The following is a 21,244-nucleotide window of genomic DNA, read 5'->3' on the forward strand; positions in this document are numbered from 1 at the left end:
TACATTATAAATTGTTCACTTCTGTACATATTCCTGTGTGAATGTTCTTTGAAAGGTACTACGTGTAGGTTACCTCATGTAGGAGTGTTCATTAATTTTTATGTGCATGCTGGTTTCTGTAAAAAAAAAGAAGAAAGATTGTAATCCTCTGAGTGCAAATATGTGCACAGTGTTAAATTTGTGCTCACATATCATTGCCTTTAAATGTAAATGTCTTGTGAGTGTTCACAAAGTGACAACATTTTTCGCGTCATCCTTTCCGTCTTCTCCACAGGAAATAAAGTCTCCTGTGAAGCAATTGGCAGCATTTTCTGACATAGTGCTGCTTTCTTGCAGTTGGTATTCAGACACAGTAGTTTTGTTCTTCCTTTTTAGTCATATTGGCCCAAATTCATGAAGGTGGTACAAATGAAACCATGGTTTAAACCATGGAGCGCCAAGTGTCGCATGGAATATTTCGTTACAAAATCAGTCATTTCGTCAAAATGATTCTTTTGTAACGAAATGACAACATTTTGTAACTAAATGAACATTTCGTCCACGAAATGATAATTTCGTTAACAAAACGGTCATTTTGTTGACAAAATGACCAATTTCGTGACGAAATATTCCGTGCGACACTTGGCGCTCCATGGTAATTTGTCCATGGTTTAAACCATGGTTTCATTTGTACCACCTTTGTGAATTTGAGCCATTATGTCATACATTTTATGTCAATGTCAGTAACAGAAAAACTTCCAAGTGACAAAAGCCAAATAGCCAGGCAGTTCGTAGATGAAAGTGTGATAATTTCCAAGGACTAATTTCATAGACTGTATGCTATGCTGTATATTTCATTTCTGTGTGCAAATGACATTCCAACAGTCTATAAGAGAGAAGTTGATGGACCTTGCATTTTGCCTGTCCACGTGAAGTTTATTTTTATCACAAAAGTTATGAGATGGAAGGTATAAGTTAATCTTTCTTTTCTTTTTTCTTATTCGAGCACCGCTCTTAAACACCACAAAAGAAGGGATTGCTATTGCTCGGTTATATCTATATCATTGCACTTTTCTCAAGTGTTCATTATTAATGGTCATTCTTCTGAGGGCTATCAGTGCTTTCATATAATAATTGCAACTCGGTATGTTCAGGTTTCAACATCTGGTGAATGCTTTCCAGACTGTTCTCAGAGGTTAAAAGTTCTTTTCTCAATAAAACCTGTTCTTTCCTCCATTTGTTCCTCCTTCTTTTGTTCCCCCCCCCCCCAAAAAAAAAAAAAAAAAAAAACCTCTTCAGATGTGGATGAGTGCACCCTTGGGACCCATTCATGTAGCAATGCTCAGTGCATTAATCTGCCCGGTACCTATGAATGCAGCTGCCAGGAAGGTTATGAACCCATGGGGACACGAGGCTGCATCGGTGAGTCATTCAATGACGACAAAAGAAATTACAAACACAGATCATGTCTTACAGTGTACCTTATGTTTTGCATGTGGAAATTAAATGAATTTTTTTTTTTTCATTCATTCCATTTCATTAATGTAAGTATTTGTCACTGCAATGTGGGTGTTTTCGTTGTTGTTGTTGAAATGTGTGACGAAAGATGAAAGAAATTATCGCACTGTAAAAACTTATGCAATTACATCTCAGTATTTTCACTTGTGCAAAGCAAAGAGGAGAGAAAAGGACATATATGGAGTTCTATTTTCATTGAAAATACCAACATAAATCTTCACTAAACTTCTTATTTCTTTTTGCAAGAAATAAGTAAGAACTAAATCTATGCTTTATATCAAACTGTTATTGTGTGGTGTAGCCAAGCAACAATGTCTGAGGGTGAAAGGGGTGTTGGTGGCTAGATCATTGCCCAACACTTAAAATAAGATACTTTTTTGTGAGCACATTATAACAGTGTGAGAATTGGAGATGAAGACATTATCCCCCTCTGTGAAAATGCAATTCCATATTAATACCATAGTCATGTTGAATTGAACAACTGAGACACATGTGAATCAGAGTGGGGCGATGATGTTATCCCCCTACACGTCATCAACGTTTTAAGCTCGACAGTGAAAAAGACGCAAAAGAATTCTGAAGAAATAGTGATGCAGTGAAAACTTTTGAATCGAGAACTATCTTTCCACAATGACAATTATTGCCCATCTCTAATTATTATATGAAGACTGTATTTCAAGTATTTGTGTGTTGCATTTTTCATTCTGATAATGTACTCTTATGAGGAGGTTGATTTGTAAACACAGAATGAGGTCATGTCATGAAGTTTCTGCTTTAGAAGCTTGACTTTTGTATTGAAGCAGGAATCTCACTTGAATATTAAAGGTCACCTTCTTGTGTGACTGCAAAAGTCATTTGTTGACAGTGGAAATGCTCCCAGCTGTATTGTTTGAGGGTTCTTCCCTTCTCCTCCCTCAACTCCCCCCCCCCCCCCCCTTCCACCCCTTTGCCAAGTTCATAGGTTCGAGCTGATGAGATTGTTAAAGTCAGAGCTGTTCTGAGCTGATGGTGCCAGAGGCACAATATTTTTTTGCCTTGTTAAAGTGTTTACCTTTCGGTGTAGGTTTGGAAACTGGAGTACCTTACAATGCAGGCCATATCACATTACAGGCATTCTCTGTGCAGTGATTCCTCGCTGGTACGAGGAGTTTCTAGTTTGTTTTATTTGGTGGTTTTTTTAATGTGACAGAAATTGTATATCAAGTTTAAGTACATGTCTTCTCAAGTCCATAGAAAAATTGTTGAACATTCCTGTCTTAACTGTATAATGACCAAAAGAAAACAAAAATAATTGTAGTAAATCTTGTTACTATAGATTTTGCACTTTTCAAGCTCAAAGCAGTTATTTTCAACAGTGATTACTTTCATAGGTTCAATTTCACACAGTATCAGAGACACTTGTCCCACTTTGGACCATGGAACTAAGCTTCTTTTTTTCAATATGAAACATTCTTCAAGTCTTTCATACTATGGCCTAGGTTACTTGCTGTATAGGTCTGTCCTGATACATAGGACACTGCTACTCCTAATTATTAAGCCCTAAATGCATGATACTGTCACTAGCTGGATTTTTTCCCCATTTGGTCAATAATTAAGCGATTTCAAATCCATTCCTCAAGTCAACACAGCATAGTTGGTCACAATAATTGTCTATTGATTTCATGAAATAGAATACTCAACAGTATTTTGATAATATTTTATTCCACATCAGAAATGCTCATTCAGAATCAGAAATGAACATTGTCATGTGTCAGTGAGAAGATATGAGAGTGAGAAGATATGAGATATAATTAACTTATAATATAATTAAGAAGATATAAGATATAATTAACTTAAATATGCTTTATTTGAAGGAAACTTCTCCTTATGCATTTGTTTGATTTGTGGAACTCCAGTGCAACATAAAGTGGCATTTTACTATGGGATTTCAGGCAATTATGTGTGTTGGTGGTAGAGAGAATTCAGAGGGAGATGCCAAAGAGACATGTGGTTTGCACTCCATGTGGAGAAATGACCATCAAATCACATATGTGCACATGATGTCGTAGAATGTGTGTCTGATAGTCATGTGACTTGGCACAGAGCCAGGGTGTACCCCCAACCCACCCCATGAACTCCTGCTGTCAGATGAAGGTTAGCATTAATTTCCCTGGAGAACATGCAGGCAAAATTTCTCTCCTCTTCAGCATTTCTTTTTTAGCTTGTGCCGGTTTGGAGAACAACACGTGCGGGCTGGTGCACTTTTCTCTCTTCGTTTTCAGCGGCATGGACTTTTCCATTATCTGGTGCTCATATCTCGCTCTCTCTCTCTCTTTCCGAAAGAGGAAATGCTTGACCTGCCCTCCTGCACATCAGGGTTATGTGTTGCCAAACACCTGGCCCCACTCTCTTATTGAACTTTGATACGTTGTGGTTTTGAACACGAGAAGGAAAAATATAACATTGCCTACAAGCGAACTGACAAGTTGGCTTTTGTTGATGTAGGAAGTACGAACCATTCAAACTGAAGCAGACCTGTGGTGGCTTCCTCATTTATAAAGTTACTTTCACCAACTGAGCTAGTTTTGATAAAACCTTGAATTTTGAAGTGAGAATCAAAAAAATAAAAAAATACACCAGACTTTAAAAAACTTTAAATGTCTGCACAAATGTTGAGATTTAATGCGGCTGAGCCATTATTTAAATGCACTTTCCATATCATAGCAAACTACTGTGCATTCCAGACAATCTAAACCGTGGGTCATTGGTGGCAACACAACATAAAGGTTAGATGAAGGGCCATTATGATGTCACAAGAGAGAGGGGAAAAAGATTGTAGTTCCCCTATCAAAGGCAAATAGATTCTGCTCGAAGCTTGTTGGCCTGTAAAAAAAAGTGGTCTCCATAATGCTCCCACTGCTCCTGGAAGTGGGAAACGGAAATCATTATACCCCCGCCACACATAGTGTGAAGGGGGTATAATAAATAGGAATCACCGTGATGTTGGTCGAAGGGCGGGCGGTCGGGTGGGCGGTCAGTCGGTCTGTTGCGAAATTTTGCGTCGCGTACTCAGTTTTACTACTACAGTTTTGAAGCAATTTAAATTAAACTTAGGGTGAATGATGATATTGAGGTATAGCTGTGCAAGACATGTTTTTTGTGTTTGTCGGACAATGCATTGCCATGGTAACCATAATTTTACCAAAACCTTGTGGATTGAATAACTTCCATAGTGTTGTACACCGACATATTATGTCTAGCTAATTGCTTTTTGATGTTATTTAGTCTTTTCGTCCACGAGGAGACTGCAAAATACAAGCTTAGCTTTTTAGCATGTCTCCTCCATTTCCTGCAACTTTAGTTTCAATTCAATTTTCATTGTTTACTTTGCTTTTGTGATGCGTAGTATTGTCAACTTCACGTATTTTTCTTTGTTACTACATTGCATTGATGTTGTGTTATTTTGTGTATGAAAATGTTGTTGGAAATGAAATAAATGAAATGAAATGAAATGAAATAGTATTAAAGCAATCAATTTCAAAATTGGTATCTGTGATGATCTATAGGTGTAGTTATGCAAGACACTCTTTGTGTTCGTACTTGACAAAGCGTTGCCATGGTAACTGTTATGTCATGTACTAATTGACATATACTCGGATGTACATCAAATTGTAATACTGAGTGGAGAGGCTCAGAGACACTCATAGGCACAGAGCTACGTCAAGTATTGCTCTTAAATAAATGTCTCGTAACTGCTGAATCACGCCTGTCAAGGAATTATTCTTTGTGTCAAGGATGACAACATAACATGGTGGCAGCTGCGGGATTGGAATTAACCTTAATTTTGAGGAACTCTCAAAATTACGACTGAAACTGTTTTTGGAAACACGAATCCAGACTTGGAACTGCACCGATGCGTCGCCTCTCCCACAGTCTAGTGACCGCATCACTGTAGCACTGCATCGTCTGTGCTATCCCTGGAACTACCGTGTTGTGCCTATGCAAATTCAAGTCTCCCGCATACGCGGACTAATATGCGTCAGCGTTGAATCGAACACTCGACTCGTAAACTGAAAAAGTGACAAATTTGGAAACTCTTGAAACTTCACCCCGTTTTTTTTGGCCCTATTGTGTGAGTTTATGGACGCTTTCCGGCACGCAAAGGGTTCATTTCGCATAGCCTACATGCAAAGATCAATGTTATATTGGATTTTTGTGCTCGTTTCGCCAAAGAAAGCCGTCATACTGCGTGAGTTTCGGACGCTTTCCAGCACGCAAGTGAGTAAAACAATTCCATATCTACGGAAGATTTTCGCTGCTACGGAATAAACTGCATTGTTTCGACTCTGCATTGGAATGTTTTGTCCTTGATGGAATGATGTTTTGCAAACCTGTTCTGTCTCGAGATGTGTGAGTGACACTGACTGAGTTAAATAATGGTTTTGGACGCTTTGCAGCACACATCCAAGACAAATTCTGCCACCGCCACACAGGTTAGTCTGTAAAACAGCCGTTCTCACGGCTAGTCCAAACTAAGTTAGGCCTACTGCCAAAGTTAGTGAGAATAATCTGTCATTTTGACACTATCGCCGATCGGTACTGGCAGCCCAGTTGAGAACGCATCGACGTACGTGATGTCTAGCTAGCTAGCTAGCTACGTGGATGAGCAATCGAATCGGAGCTGAAGCCTTCTGAAGGAACTATTTTCTGCCGTTCAAGCAACAGTCTAAACGCTAGGACAACTGGCGACGGTATGGATGTTCACCAAGCGACCAACGTAGAGCGAACAGCCCCAAGCCAAGGGCGAGGACAAGGCCGAGCTCAAGTCAAATACAACAGTGCTGAAGTTATAAACTAAAAAACAGTGACCTGAAAGTGGAAGCATGAAATTCTTAGTCGTATGACTGCAAATGAGATTGAAATTTGAGAGCTGGAAATTACTCTGTTGAATTTGAAACCTTTGTTTTAAATCCAGGATTTTTTTTTTATTAATTTAAAAGATTAACTCTCTGGTTTTATCAATTTAAAATGAAGTTGTAACGGTTAGACTGGGTTAACTTCTGGCTACATTGTTTATTAAAAAAAAAAAGAATAATGATCTTATTTGGTTTGGTGTATTGTAACGTTAGATCTATATTGTAAGTTGGCCAAACTACATCAATTAAAGATTTTTTTTTTTTTTAATGTGTAAAGTTAAATGTAAATTAGAACAGTGTCTAGATATAGATGTACCTAATAGAAGAAATTGATTGTCAATAACTGGAGTGTGAGAATTGAGTTATTGTATATTTAACATGTCCGTAAATATCACCTAACAAACTAGGCTGATTTCTTTAATTTGCATAAATTTTGTGATTTAGGCCTAGAGCCTATTGGAATTATTTAACATTGTAATAGTGGAATTCAGAATTGAATTTTGGTTCAATCTATTATTAGCATCAATTTGCTTGCAGCATGCTCTAACGTTAGATAGGCGTACCGCACTCACTGGAATTTAAAAAAAAAAAATAATGTAAACAGTTCTAACGTTTATAGGTTTTTAAACTGATTGATGTGTAATTAGGTTTCTAACATAGAACTCTAGTGTATTCAGATACTGATATTTTGTATTTGAACATTTTATTCAGTACTCATACCGACATTTTCTTTTCATGTGTATGGAAGCATTCGATTTATATTTGTGCCTGTTTCAATTGAATAATGGTGTTTATTATTAACTGGAATTGCATATTTCCTTAACATTGCAAAAGGATTATATTACAATTAAACTGGGCACATACATTTCCTAAACAGTCTTTAATTTCTCAATTGATATTCAAAGAACATATGTATTTTATGTGATTGCGTTTTATGTCATACTAAGTTGACAATTTTATTTTCATGTATTGATGTTTTTCACAGCATTTTGTCAGTAAACTAAATACCATGGCTGGCCCCCTCCCTACCCCAACTTTTGACTGGGATTGCCCAGACAAAGCTCAGGCATTTAAAGAGTTCAAACAGCTATCCCAAATGTGGTTTAACGTAAAGGGAATCAAGAAAGAAGACCAATACAATTACATAATAATGTGGTCAGGTCGCGATGGTCTTCGCGTTTTTAATACATGGAATCTGACTGAAGAGCAGTTGAAGGATCCTCAGAACATTTGGAGTAGATTGGAGAGTCACATCCAGCCTACCGAAAACTTTCGTATCCACCGACTGGAATTTCAGCGCTACAGACAGCTGAATAATGAGGCAATTGATGACTTTGTTGTTCGATGCAAATCAAAAGCAGCCAAGTGCCTCTTTCGGGATGAAGACATCCAAGAAGAACGCATAATTGAGGTACTGATTTCTGGAGTTCAGTATCCGGAAGTCCAGAAAATGCTTCTTGCTAAAGACAAAATGACTCTGAAAGAAGCCCTGGATATCGCGAGAACGCATGAAGCGAGCACAGCACACATGTCCCAGCTTCGAGGACTAGAGAACAATGCTAATGTTCATACAGCTCAGAAAAGCCGTGCCTGCCCGAATTGCGGCACGATCCACCTGAAAGGAAAATGTCCCGCATACTCCTCTACTTGCCACAACTGCGGGAAAAAAGGTCACTGGAAGAAGATGTGCCGGAGCAAGAGCAGTAGCAGAGGAAAAAACTATGACCGCCGTGGACCATCCAAACAGAAATCACAGTCTCATCAAAAAGGATGGAATAAGAGAAAAGGGACTGGTAACAAAGCTGTCCACCCACTTGAAATGACAAGTGATGATGAACATGCAACAAGTGAATTCAACTCACTAAAACTTGAGACTTTGACGTTTAACAGGGACCTGTTATTCGACAGCCTAACTGCTGATGTACGCGATGAGGTATTTGCCATACTAGCCGTAGACATTCCGAATAGACGAGGAGATCACACTCTCAAAGTGAAAGTTGATACAGGAGCACAGGGTAACATACTGCCTACCCGCATCTTCAAGCAGATTCATCCAGAATGGACTGACGGGGATGATACCGCACGCGAACCTCTGATCTCCAGGAGCAGCACACGACTCTTAGCGTACAATGGTGCAGAGATTCCCCAGCACGGGACAGTGAACCTATCGTGTAGATACAAGAATGGGCAGTGGCACAAAACTACATTCTTTGTGGTTGATACTACCGGACCAGCACTCCTTGGTCTACCCAGTTCAAGGGAGATGGAACTGGTAACACTAAATTGCGCTGTGCAGGCATCAACACAGGCACCTGTAAGGAATACCAAGGACCTACAGACAAGGTATCCAGACAGGTTTGAAGGCATCGGCAAATTCCCTGGTGAATTTCACATTGATCTAAAAGATGATGCACAGCCGGTCATTCACTCCCCAAGAAGACTCCCCATCCACTTGAAGGAGGAACTCCAAGGAGAACTCAACAGGATGGAGGAACTTGGAGTTATCAGAAAAGTCACAGAGCCTACTGATTGGGTATCCTCAATAGCCCTGAGCCGTAAATCCAACGGAAAGCTTCGTGTTTGTCTTGACCCCAAGGACTTAAACAGGGCATGCAGAAGGACCCATCACAAGACACCTACACTTGAAGAGATCACCTTCAAGATGAGCGGAGCAAAGGTCTTCAGCAAACTTGACGCCCGTCATGGATACTGGAGTATCGTCCTGGACAATGAATCCAGTCTCCTAACCACATTCAACTCTCCGCTTGGACGATACTGTTTCAAGAGACTTCCCTTCGGCCTAAATGTGTCGCAAGATATATTCCAGGCAAAGATGGACGTGATCTTGGAAGGATGTCCTGGTGTCATAGGAATCGCCGACGACATTGTAGTCTTTGGCTCCTCCGAAGTGGAGCACGACAACAACCTGCATAGACTCATGCAGAGAGCACGCGAATACGGACTAGTGTTCAACCTAGACAAGTGTGACATCAAGATCGCCTCTGTCAAGTTCTTTGGGTGCTACTATGATGCAAATGGCATCCACCCTGATCCTGAGAAAGTGGCCAGCATCAAGGCACTGTCTCCCCCTCAGAATGTGAAGGAGCTACAGCAATTCCTCGGAATGGTACAGTACCTTTCACCATTCTTTCCCCACTTAGCTGATCTGACAGCAGACCTTCGGGATCTCACCCGCAAAGACAGAGAATGGCAGTGGTCAAGTTCGCACCAGATGGCCTTCGAGACTCTCAAGAAGAAAGTTGAAGAGCTTACAACTCTGACATACTTCGACCCATTGAAGCCGACAGTCATCCAAGTAGACGCATCACAGAAGGGCCTAGGAGCCGCCCTCCTTCAGGACAACAAGCCTGTTGCCTTCGCGAGCAAAGCACTGTCCCCCACCGAGCAACGGTACGCCAACATTGAACGTGAACTACTAGCAGTAGTCTTCGGATGCACACGTTTCCACACATATGTGTTTGGATCTAGGTTTACTGTCGAGTCAGATCATAAACCTTTGGAGAACATCCAGCACAAGAATCTTGCTGACACCCCACCAAGACTCCAAAGGATGATGCTAAGGCTTCAACCGTATGATGTCCACATCATGTACCGTCCAGGAAGCACGATGCTACTTGCTGATGCACTCTCGAGATTGAGCCCAATCTCAGGACAGACCCTGGACATAGAGGAAACAATCCATGTCATACACTGCTCTGACACAAGGCTCCAAGAAATCAAAGAGCAGACCCTGCAAGACAAGACCATGAGTTTGCTTGCCACAATAGTGATATAAGGATGGCCCGAAAATGCACGGGATCTACCCAAGGAGATCAGGAATTTTTGGTCTTGCAGAGACTCCCTCTCTATCGAAGATGGCATTCTCATGAAGGGAGACCGGATCTTCATACCCCCACGGATGAGGAAGGAGGTCCTAGAGAAAATCCACATTGGACATCAAGGCATAGTCAAGTCGCAGGCATATGCACGTTCGTGTGTATTCTGGCCTGGCATAGACAAAGATGTGGAGAATATGACTCGCTCCTGCACTCAATGCCAAGCACACCAAAGAAGACAGTCTGCGGAACCACTCACAAACCATGAGGTACCCCAAGGCCCTTGGAAAGTTGTCGGTACTGACCTGTTTCACTTCCGTAACGACGAATACTTGATCATCGTGGACTACTTCTCTAAGATGCCGTTCGTTAGGAAATTACCTGCCCGGTACTCAAGTGTGGCTGTAATCCGCCTGACAAAGGCAGTATTCAGTGAGCATGGAATCCCAGAGAAAGTGATAAGTGACAATGGGCCACAATTCTCTAGTGAGGAATACAAGAGATTCAGCCAGTCCTGGGGATTCACACATGTCACCTCTAGCCCACACTATCCCAGAAGTAATGGTCAAGTTGAGAGAGCAATACAAACTGTGAAAGCAACCCTGACCAAAGCTAGAGAAGGCGGCCAAGACGAGTTTCTAGCCATGCTCTCCATCCGCAATACCCCCATAGATAGCAAGCTTCCGCCACCTGCAGAAATACTGTACAGGAGAAAGTCTAGAAGTGCACTTCCTGTGAAAGACACTCTGAACCGTGGTAACATACCAGACAACGATGAGATCCGCCAGATGCTTTGTGACCGTCAATCCAAGCAGAAAGAAAACCATGACGTACGCGGTACAAGGAAACTGCCGAGCCTAGAGATAGGGCAACAAGCTACTATGAGGGACAGCAGAACAGGACTCTGGACACCGGTGGTCGTGAAGGACGTATGTGCCGAACCAAACTCCTACCTGGTACAGACCCCCAATGGGCACACACTGCGTAGAAACCGTAGTGACCTGAGAGACCTCGGTATCAAAAAAATGCGGGTCCACTTTGCCCCCACCCCTGAAATCTTGACACCCCAGAAAAGCCAGTGTAAGAACACCCCTGACAAAACAGGTGTATACACTACTAGAAGTGGTCGCACTGTAAGACCACCAAAGAGGCTTATCACAGAGTAGCAAACACATACTCTGCTTTGTAAATACTGTTTTATGTGTTAAGGATAGCCCTTGCGACTATTCCATTTTTTATTGAAAATTATTTGTTTTGAGATGCATGAGGTAAAGCACTTCAAATTATTCACATTTATGGAAAAAGGGAGAAGTTATGTGGTGTAAACTTTGAAACATACTGACATAATGTGACAATACAACACCCAATGCTGAGATATGTATGTTTAGTCAGACCTGTTGATAGAAGTGCATAGTGACTTCATGAGTTAACCAAATTTATAAAAGCTAATTCTTATTAGAATTCAATTGTGATAATGAGCTATGTATGTACAATGTATGAAATTACCATAGTTCACTCTAGCTTCACCCGTAAATAGTATAGATTGAATTTTTGGCATGCTATAACATACTAGAAATGAGTAAAAGCTTTTCAATCTACGCATTTTGGAATTAGTCAAAATTGATACAGTCTTTAATCAATCTTTATGTATCAGTCACAAGAACAATACTAGTGATATATGTGCATGCAATTAGTTTATTCATTTTAGGCAATTGATTTACTTCAGACAATGTGGAATTGTTACATTACTGAAGATAATTGCTTTAACAACAGGTCACAGATAAATTGCTTACAATGTGCAAGTTGCTATTCCATATAAATATATTGAACTTGCATATGTGCCACATTCAGTGGCAGATACTGTATAAATGTTACACGGTGTTATGATCAAGATACCAACTTGGCGTTCGTTGAATAGAATGTGTTTTCTAAAGTTGAGCGGTTATTCTGACTCGGTTAAAGACCTCATCTTCTTTGTTGAGAGAGGGGATGTTATGTCATGTACTAATTGACATATACTCGGATGTACATCAAATTGTAATACTGAGTGGAGAGGCTCAGAGACACTCATAGGCACAGAGCTACGTCAAGTATTGCTCTTAAATAAATGTCTCGTAACTGCTGAATCACGCCTGTCAAGGAATTATTCTTTGTGTCAAGGATGACAACATAACAGTAACAGCATGTTTTCTTCAAAATTTTGTGGAGTGAACAACTTCCACAGTTTTGAAGCAATTGAAATCAAATTTGGTAGGCATTATGGCCTTGAGGCATAGATGTGGAACACATAATTTTGTGTTTGTCGGACAAAACATTGCCATGGTAACCATAATTTTACCAAAACCTTGTGGATTGAATAACTTCCACATCATTCAAGCAATTCAGGTCAAATTTAGTATGTATGATGATCGGGAGGTGTAGTTATGCAAGACACCAATGTGTTAATATAAGAAAAATGCGTTGCCATGGTAACCACTCATTTTTGTATCAAATTGAACTATTCAAGCTATGAAGGTGAAATTTGGTGTGTATAATGCTCTTTAAGTGAAGTTTTGCAAAAAGGCCTTTGTATTTGTATCGGACAATGCATTGCTATGGTAACCGCATTTTTTTTTTTTTTTTAAATCCTGTGGAGTGAAGTTCTTCCACAGTTTTCAAGCAATTGAAACCAAATTTGGTAGGCAATATGGCCCTGAGGTATAGATGTGGAACACATGATTTTTGTGTTTGTCGGACAAAACATTGCCATGGTAACCATAATTTTACCAAAACATTGTGGATTGAATAACTTCCACATCATTCAAGCAATTCAGGTCAAATTTCGTATGTATGATGATCGGGAGGTGTAGTTATGCAAGACACCAATGTGTTAATATAAGAAAAATGCATTGCCATGGTAACCACTCTTTTTTTTTTTATCAAATTGAACTATTTAATCTATGAAGGGGAAATTTGGTGTGTATGATGCTCTTTAAGTGTAGTTTTGCAAAATGTCCTTTGTATTTGTATCGGACAATGCGTTGCCATGGTAATCGCATGGTTTTTTTTTTTTAAATCCTGTGGAGTGAACTTCTTCCACAGTTTTCAAGCAATTGAAACCAAATTTGGTAGGCATTATGACCCTGCGGTATATATGTGGAACACATAATTTTTGTGTTTGTCACACAAACCGTTGCCATGGTAACCACAATTTTACCAAAACCTTGCAGATCGAATAACTTTTCCACCATTCAAGCAATTAAAGTCAAATTTAGTATGTTTCATGATTTAGAAGTGTAGTTTTGCGAGACACCAATGTGTTAGTATAAGGAAAATGTGTTGCCATGGTAACCACTCATTTTTTTATCAAAATAGACCAAGCTATGAAGGTCAAATCTGGTGTGTATGATGGTCTTTAAGTGTAGTGATGCTGGGGGAAAGCATGTTTCCATTTGCTGTAGGTTTTATAGGCCTACTCAGTGTCAACTCTGCAATTGTACAGTAAACTAAAATTATTCTGTTTCCAATTCGACAAGTGCACAAACTTGGTATTAATGTCATTGCCCTCATGACATCACATACTATAAAGCAACACTAGGGGCGGGGGTATTAATCACCTTCAGTGATAATTCTAGTTTGACATGTTTTCGCCGTCAATTTGCTCTCATACGGCTAGGAATCTACCGATAACACAAAACAGCTGATGACAGACCTTAGCCTCCCGTCAATACTTTTGGCAACCTGTTTGTCTGTATCGTCTATGAGGCCCAGCGATACGGTGCAATTAACTCTGCGAACAGGGGCGTAAGCTTTTGAATTTATAATGGTCATTGAAGCACTGCATAGAGCGAAGGACAAAAATCTGTAAAGTTCACCTCCTCGTATCTCCCTTATCCCTTGAAAATAACCAAATCCCTTGAAACTTCACATATGTATCTAATATGAATATGTCATCCATCATCTTTGGGCAATGAAGAAAAATGTGAGAAAATAACACTTCTTTAAAGACCAGCTTTTCTTTTTTGGAAGCTAAGTTTCGACGTTAATGTCACAGGTTTATCCTTAATCAAACTCAAAATGCAAGTAAGAGAATAGCTAACATTGCAAGTTAGAGAATAGTTTCTCCTTCAATTTGCTGTATAGATTGTATCATTTGATGGCTTCTGCGGCGAGATATTGCGATTGTCCTGCAACACTTCCCCAGCGGTTTTGCATAAACATGTTGTTTACTTTATGCAAATCAGGCAGCGAGGTCAAATGCTTTTGGCGAGTTAATTGTACCGTATCGGCGAGCCTGCTATGGCATTCTTTAGATAGTGAGTGCAGATTGGGATACAGCTCGATGAGAGAGCAAGTACCATCCTAATGATGCCACTGTCTTATCATTTCCTACATCCAGACATCAATGAGTGTGCTCTGCGGAACCCGTGCCAAGTTGGCTACTGCGTCAACACTCTGGGTAGCTACTTCTGTCAGTGTCCTGTGGGGTACGCACGTTCGGACGACGGAACCTGCGTTGGTGAGTAGTAACACATGGTAGCTACCGTACATTGCCAGCATCGTCACCTGCTGGATTGGACTGGATCAGATTGGATGGACATGATTATACCAGGAGGAGAGGACCAGATAGGTGCAGAATGTGGAGACATGTTGTGCCCTAGTGCTGATGACACCTCTTAGCCCGTTATTGCATCAAGTATAAGATGTAAAATCTGTATACAGGAGTTAAAAATACATTCCTTCTCAAAGAACAAAGTTAACATGATAAATGTGAAGAACGTAAACTTTCCATTTGTGTGTTTATTGTTAACAGTAGCAGTGAACATATTCTGCAAAATGACCACACCTGAGTCTGAGCACATTGAAACTACACAATTGCCATGAGCCCATGCCTTGACAAGCACCATACTAGTAGATATCTTGGAAATAGTTGATAACTCATTGTAGTTTGACCAGATTAAAGTCATCAACAAAGAAACGCAACACTTCACCTTGATGAGAGAGTTTTGACTCCTTGAAATAAAGGAACGACAATGTAGGCATAACTCCCATCCTCTACTATTCGTGCCTGATGGTACAATTGAGTTTGCTTTATAAACCAGACAAACTAATGACACTGGTCTGATCTTTTGAAATTCTCTTCCACCATGCAGAGAGTAGGCGTGGCTTCTGCTACCTCGACGGCGACATGGGCCGCTGCACCCACCAATCAGGGATCCAGGTGACCATCTCCCAGTGCTGCTGCAGTGCTGTGCTGCTGAAGGAGGCCACTAGCTGGGGCCCCAACTGCGAGTCATGCCCCCCACAGGGGACCCTTCAGTTTGAGGAGCTCTGTCGCCATGGCATTGGCCGAGACAGCCTCAGCATCAGTGAGTTGGGATTGTCCCTGTGATGTCCGCCCAGTTTTCCCCTGTTTGAACCCCCCTGAGAGGTGACTGGCATCTGCCACGCCCGTCTGCCACGCCCAAGGAGAGAGTTCACATCACAGAATTATAGTTGGGTGTATCACACGTTTGTTATTGTGATCTCAGGAATGGGTTGTTTCCCTCTTAATGGGAATAGACAAACTTTCAGATGTAATTGTAGGTGTTAGAACAGCAGCACATTTTATTTATGCTTCTGCCACGAAGTTTTGCTGAAGGCATTTTGCGTCTTTGTTTTTTAACTGGTTGGATGTTAGAGCTGTTGTGACACAGACCGGTGCAGTTGATATACAGTCAAGCCTGCCTTAGTGGCCACCTGTCTCTATCGGCCACCTGCCGTATACAACCACTGAAAACATTTCCCCCCAAAGAAAAACGATGTAAATGACCCTGCCTATGGCAGCCATGTGTCTCTAATGGTCACTTTTTTTTTTTTTTTTTGGTCTCCTGTGGGTGGCAGGTTTTACTGTACAAGCAAATAATTGTCTTCAGGCATTTTCCTTCTTCAAGATTGATTTGTCAACTATTTTCTTTGCTTGAAAGGGACAGTATTTACCCGCTGTGCTTTACATTTCAACCTTTCTCTTACTGTTCCTAATTTATTCCTTCTTTGTTATAATTTTTGTGTTTTTGTTTTCCACTGTGAGTATAAGCATTAATCAGTAGACTTGTTCACATCATGACAGATATCAACGAGTGTACCCTCTTTAATAACTTGTGTGTGAATGGCATTTGTGAGGATCTGACTGGAAACTTCCGGTGTAAATGCAACCCTGGCTTCCAGGTGACAAGCGATGGCAAAGACTGCACAGGTAATACTACTCCTCTTGTTTTCCCTTCTTCAAATTCTCTTGTTACGACTGATCTGTACCAATTAGACTCTCTACCAAGACACAGTCCAATTTTCCTTTGCTATTGATTGTATGACTTTTTTCTTCCTACTCAATTTGAATGCCGTGTTGTGTCAGCAAACCAATTGACTCACTCTCTATTATTGTAGACTTTTATAACAACTCTTTGTGTCTATGAACAGACCAGTGTTGCTTAGTATGAGCCTTCTCCATAAATGTTGCAGGCTTTGTCTGATTTCTTCAAGCTCTTAGCTAGTTGCAATGAGAATTTCCAGAACAGATGTCTCTTCCAGAATATTTATCCTCCCATGTTCTTATTTTTTTGTTTCTTTCTTTGTTCTTTCCTTTCTGTCAATGTTTTTTTTTTTTTTTTTCCCAGACATAAACGAATGCGCCTTCAACAGGCTGCTATGCCGTGGTGGCACCTGCCGAAACACTCCTGGTGCTTACATCTGCGACTGCCCAGAAGGCTTAGAGTTAGACTCCCGTGGCTCATATTGCCAAGGTAAATCTGAAATTATCAAAACGTGCCTTCTTACATGTGAAGGTAAGATTGTATCATCACACTCATCAGACTGTTTCATTTCATTTTCATTCCATTCATTTTCAATTTCAACAAAAGTTTACAAAATATGTTGTGCAGAAATAAAAAAGCAAACATTGTTGATATATTAAGATATGGTATAAATTCACAATAAGTTGTGGAGCCAAGATGCGTGATATTCATTAAATAATGTTGAAAATGTTGAAAGCTAAAAAGCAGAGCTTGTAATATGCATTACCCGCAAGGCCGTAGTTAACAAGATACAGAAAAATGTCTATATATAGAGAATTGTCATTCTTATTTGGCATTGAAGAACATGCATGTTTCACACTTTCAGCCATCAGATTATGTTTTGTTTGTGAGACCTTTTCAGGTAAGGGCACCTTGATGTGTTCTTCATTATCCTAAAAGCACCTGCTGTCTCTTCTGTAAGCAGAGAAACAATTAGTGATGCATCTTGCACATCGTGACATCTTTCACGATACATCACCATATTTCTCACTCCTGATCTTTGGAATCCACACCTCCAGTAGTTACAGGTGAAGCTGCCCAAATGAGAAAGTTACTTTGGATGACGACACTGAAGCAGAAACTGCAACCAGTACAACTCAATAAATATTTGAACACAACCATAAAATACATTTAGAAAGGATTCAATAATCTTTTGTCAGTCAATAAGCAATGATATGTTTTCCTATGGCCGTCTCACAATTGGTGTCATTTGTGTGAATTTGTCAAAACTGTCCCAATACTCCGTGGATGAGATGTTGTAAAGTTTCCACAGTAATGTTTATCATCTTTCATTTCTACGTTGCTATGAAGACAAGAATGAGTGTGACGACCCAAATCTCTGTGAGAACGGCCGCTGCATCAACACGCGTGGAAGCTTCCGGTGTGAATGCATCAACCCTGGCACAGCTCTGGATGAGACCGGTACCATCTGCATCGGTGAGTAGGACACACGGAGATGCTTTTCATGCAATCATTCTCACATCTCGTCTAATGTGAAACCATATTTTCGATGTCAGTGACCTGCACACAGGAATTGACAAGGTGTATGCTTACAGGGCCGATGCATGGATGATTTTTTTTTTTTTTTTTTTTGGGGGGGGGGGTTTGTTTTGTACTTCAGTCTTGTATATGAGAACAGTAATCATAAAGTAAGTTTTTTACTAGTTCACATTACAAATTTGTGTTGAATCCCTGCAGTAGAAAGGAGACATAAAGACATAGAAATGACTTCTGTTTTGTTTTTCTAGTTTCTTTGTACCGATTATTTGACATTATCTGCAAAACACAGATAACCGAGTTGCCACCTGCTGGACACGGATTGTCAATGGTCAGTGTGAGGCGGACATCATGGGGCCAATGAGGCGAGACCAATGTTGCTCTACTTTTGGACGAGCCTGGGGCAGCCCGTGTGAAGCCTGCCCGCTGTCCTTCGGAGATTGCCCGCGGGGTTACACAGAGGTCGACGATAATTGCGTAGGTGAGTGCCGAGTCATGCGCTCCTCCGCGTCTCTATAATAACACTAGCTGCACCTGGCATTAAAAGGGTTGTGCTCTGTTGTATTGAAGACTGTAAACCAGCTTTGCTGATGTGACAGGCGCATTGGCCAGACACAAACTCCATAGTATTCACATGACTATGATGAGATGTCAGGAGGGAAAAAAAGGAAGGGTATTAAACCTACAGTCTGCTGGTGTTTCATACAGGGGTGGCTTGGGACCTTTATTTCTCCCATGCCACAAAAAAGCAGAGTAGCCCCCCTCCCCTCCCCCCCCCCCCCCCCCAAGTCTGACAGGTCTGTTGATGCCTGGAAAAATGTTGTCTGTTGTTCAACATTATGCAGATATTGCCTTTTATGCGTTGTAATATAACACTTTAGATACTCTCATAAGAGATTATTGCCCTCTGAGGGAAAGTATAGTCTCATATATCTCCCAAAGGACTATCTAGTGTTACATTACAACGATAGACAGGGCAATATATGTCGTATTCTATGGTCAACGTAAGTACACATCATTTTCTTCTAGCCCCATCAGCTGCCAGTCAAGTTCTTGAATTGCAGTATATTATCTAATGTCATGTCTAATGTAATGTAATTATGTAGACCATTTAAAAATTAGTATCTGTTGAATGCATACAACTGTTTATTGAATGAGTTGTCTTTCTTCTCAATAATTGTGTAATCAAAGTAAAAAGAAAAAAGAAAGAAAGGACAAAAAAAATGCTTGCAAACAGACTGAAAGAAGCATACAGACTCTGTTTTTTATATTGACCGATTCGGGTTCGTTGAGGGCAGCAGACATTTTATGGCACTGGGCGCAGCCATGAGCTCAAATTGCAGTGTCTCAGCCGACCCCCCCTGCTCTCCCCCCACCCCCAGGGCAACATGTTTATCGCGCACTTGTAACAAAGGTTCGCGCACTAAGCAAGCATTCGCGCACTCAGTACGAGACGCCCATTGGCTAAAGCAACCATGCATCAGTTTTTCATTCTGCGCGCGTGCTAATGTAGGAAGAGGGGTGGGGAGTGGGAAGGGGGGGTCGGCTGAGACACCGCGTAATGGCGCTGCCCATGCCAAAAATACACATAGTGCGTCACAGAATCGGTCAATAGGTTGAATATACATAATGTGGGATATATTCCCTTCTCTCTGCTCTGCTCCACAGATGTGAATGAGTGTGAAATCAACCCCATGGTGTGTAACAACGGCGAGTGCCAGAACACCCTGGGCTCCTACAGGTGCGTCTGCCCACCTGGACTGACCCTGGACACTTCGGGCAGGAACTGCATCGGTGAGACAACCTCAGGAAGTGGAGAGATTGTGGCTTGATGGGATGGTGATAAAGGGGATGCTGCCCTGATTGGGTGACCTCCGAATCAGAAGTTCGGGAAATCGGACGGGGGGCAGCAGGACCGATGCCCGCTTTTATTGGCCATTTCCTGTATAAAGCCTATACCCATGTATCCACTGCCGTCATTATCACACACACACACACACACAATAATATCAAAATCAACAGAAAACAAAAGTAGGCAGCCTTGAATGTGTCTGGAAGAGGTACAGACTGTAGACCACCCAGAAAAAAGGCTCAGGTGTAAATATGTTTTACATGTTATTGAGGAATTCCTTAAGGTGTCCTTAGCTACAACTGATAGCTAAACATGCAACTGACGATTTTGTTTTCCAGATCTGAGTGAGCAATTATGTGGGTTATATTAGTTTGTGGTTTTTGTTTGAGTAATTTGTCAGATATCCATGTAGAATCTGATCATAAATGAGAGGGGAGAAAGAACTTCAGTCAAACAATTATATATATATTTTTCAATCCTTTGTATTTGTTTTCTTTGATGCCATGATCATTTTCAAAACATTTCTGTCAGAAATCTAGACCAACATTATGGCACGGATATTTTGTTGATTTATAGAGTCACCTTTATGATAGTTTAGAGCTATGTTTTTCTTTGAGTGCTGTATCTGCACATATCTAAGCCTTCTCTGTATTGACTTTATTAATCAGTGAACTGAGAATTCAGCCTATTTATGGACTTTCTTTATTAGTTTTGCACTCACTTTTCTATATGTCAGTCATTTTATTGGTTTCTTGCAGTTCTCACTCATCACTGAACGTCTTAAAATTATGATCTCAGAATCACAAAATAAAGAGGAAAGATTCAGTCAGTAAATGCAATGAACACATATTATTCTGTAAATTGATATTTCCCTTTTTATTATTGCTGTCGTGATTGATTTTGGAACATTGCGTACACCAGTCATAGGTAAATAAAATTGGAGAGGGGAAAATGGAGTCAGTTCATTGGATAGTGTTCTCTGATTCTCTAGATCTTCGTTCCTACGAGTGCTACTTGGACTACTCTGAAGGAGAGTGCATGAGTCCTATCCCAGGCTTGTACCGCAACTCAGTGTGCTGCTGTTCCATGGGCTATGCTTATGGTGATCAGGGCAAATGCTACGAGTGCCCTGTTGAAGATTCAGGTACGTTGGGCCAGCATTCAATGGAGCTGGATTATTAAAGTTGGCCTTCACTGAAAAGTCTTATGCGTCTCTTCTTTCGTTCATGCATATATAAAATTTCCTGGTGAAGATTATGCTGTAATTATCCACTGAACCCTGCACATTGGGCAGCATTGCTCCAAACTGGTAGAGTTCCTGAAATTCAGGGGGGAAAAAACCCCCAAAAAAATATGTAA

The 21,244-nt window shown here is 40.7% G+C and overlaps 1 protein-coding gene across 1 annotated transcript in view; it reads left to right on the top strand.

The window, feature by feature from the left end:
* The window catches only part of LOC140231274 (fibrillin-3-like), a 135,465-nt gene that overhangs the window by 64,466 nt on the left and 49,755 nt on the right, over positions 1 to 21,244 (top strand). Inside the window, exons 14-22 of the mRNA XM_072311421.1 lie at positions 1,279 to 1,401; positions 14,607 to 14,726; positions 15,361 to 15,576; positions 16,317 to 16,442; positions 16,861 to 16,986; positions 17,848 to 17,973; positions 18,326 to 18,514; positions 19,702 to 19,827; positions 20,877 to 21,029. Of these exons, the coding sequence (XP_072167522.1) occupies positions 1,279 to 1,401; positions 14,607 to 14,726; positions 15,361 to 15,576; positions 16,317 to 16,442; positions 16,861 to 16,986; positions 17,848 to 17,973; positions 18,326 to 18,514; positions 19,702 to 19,827; positions 20,877 to 21,029 (1,305 nt within the window). The remainder of the gene's footprint in view (positions 1 to 1,278; positions 1,402 to 14,606; positions 14,727 to 15,360; positions 15,577 to 16,316; positions 16,443 to 16,860; positions 16,987 to 17,847; positions 17,974 to 18,325; positions 18,515 to 19,701; positions 19,828 to 20,876; positions 21,030 to 21,244) is intronic.

The sequence above is a fragment of the Diadema setosum genome, chromosome 7, assembly GCF_964275005.1.
Source record: "Diadema setosum chromosome 7, eeDiaSeto1, whole genome shotgun sequence".
Classification (NCBI taxonomy): domain Eukaryota; kingdom Metazoa; phylum Echinodermata; class Echinoidea; order Diadematoida; family Diadematidae; genus Diadema; species Diadema setosum.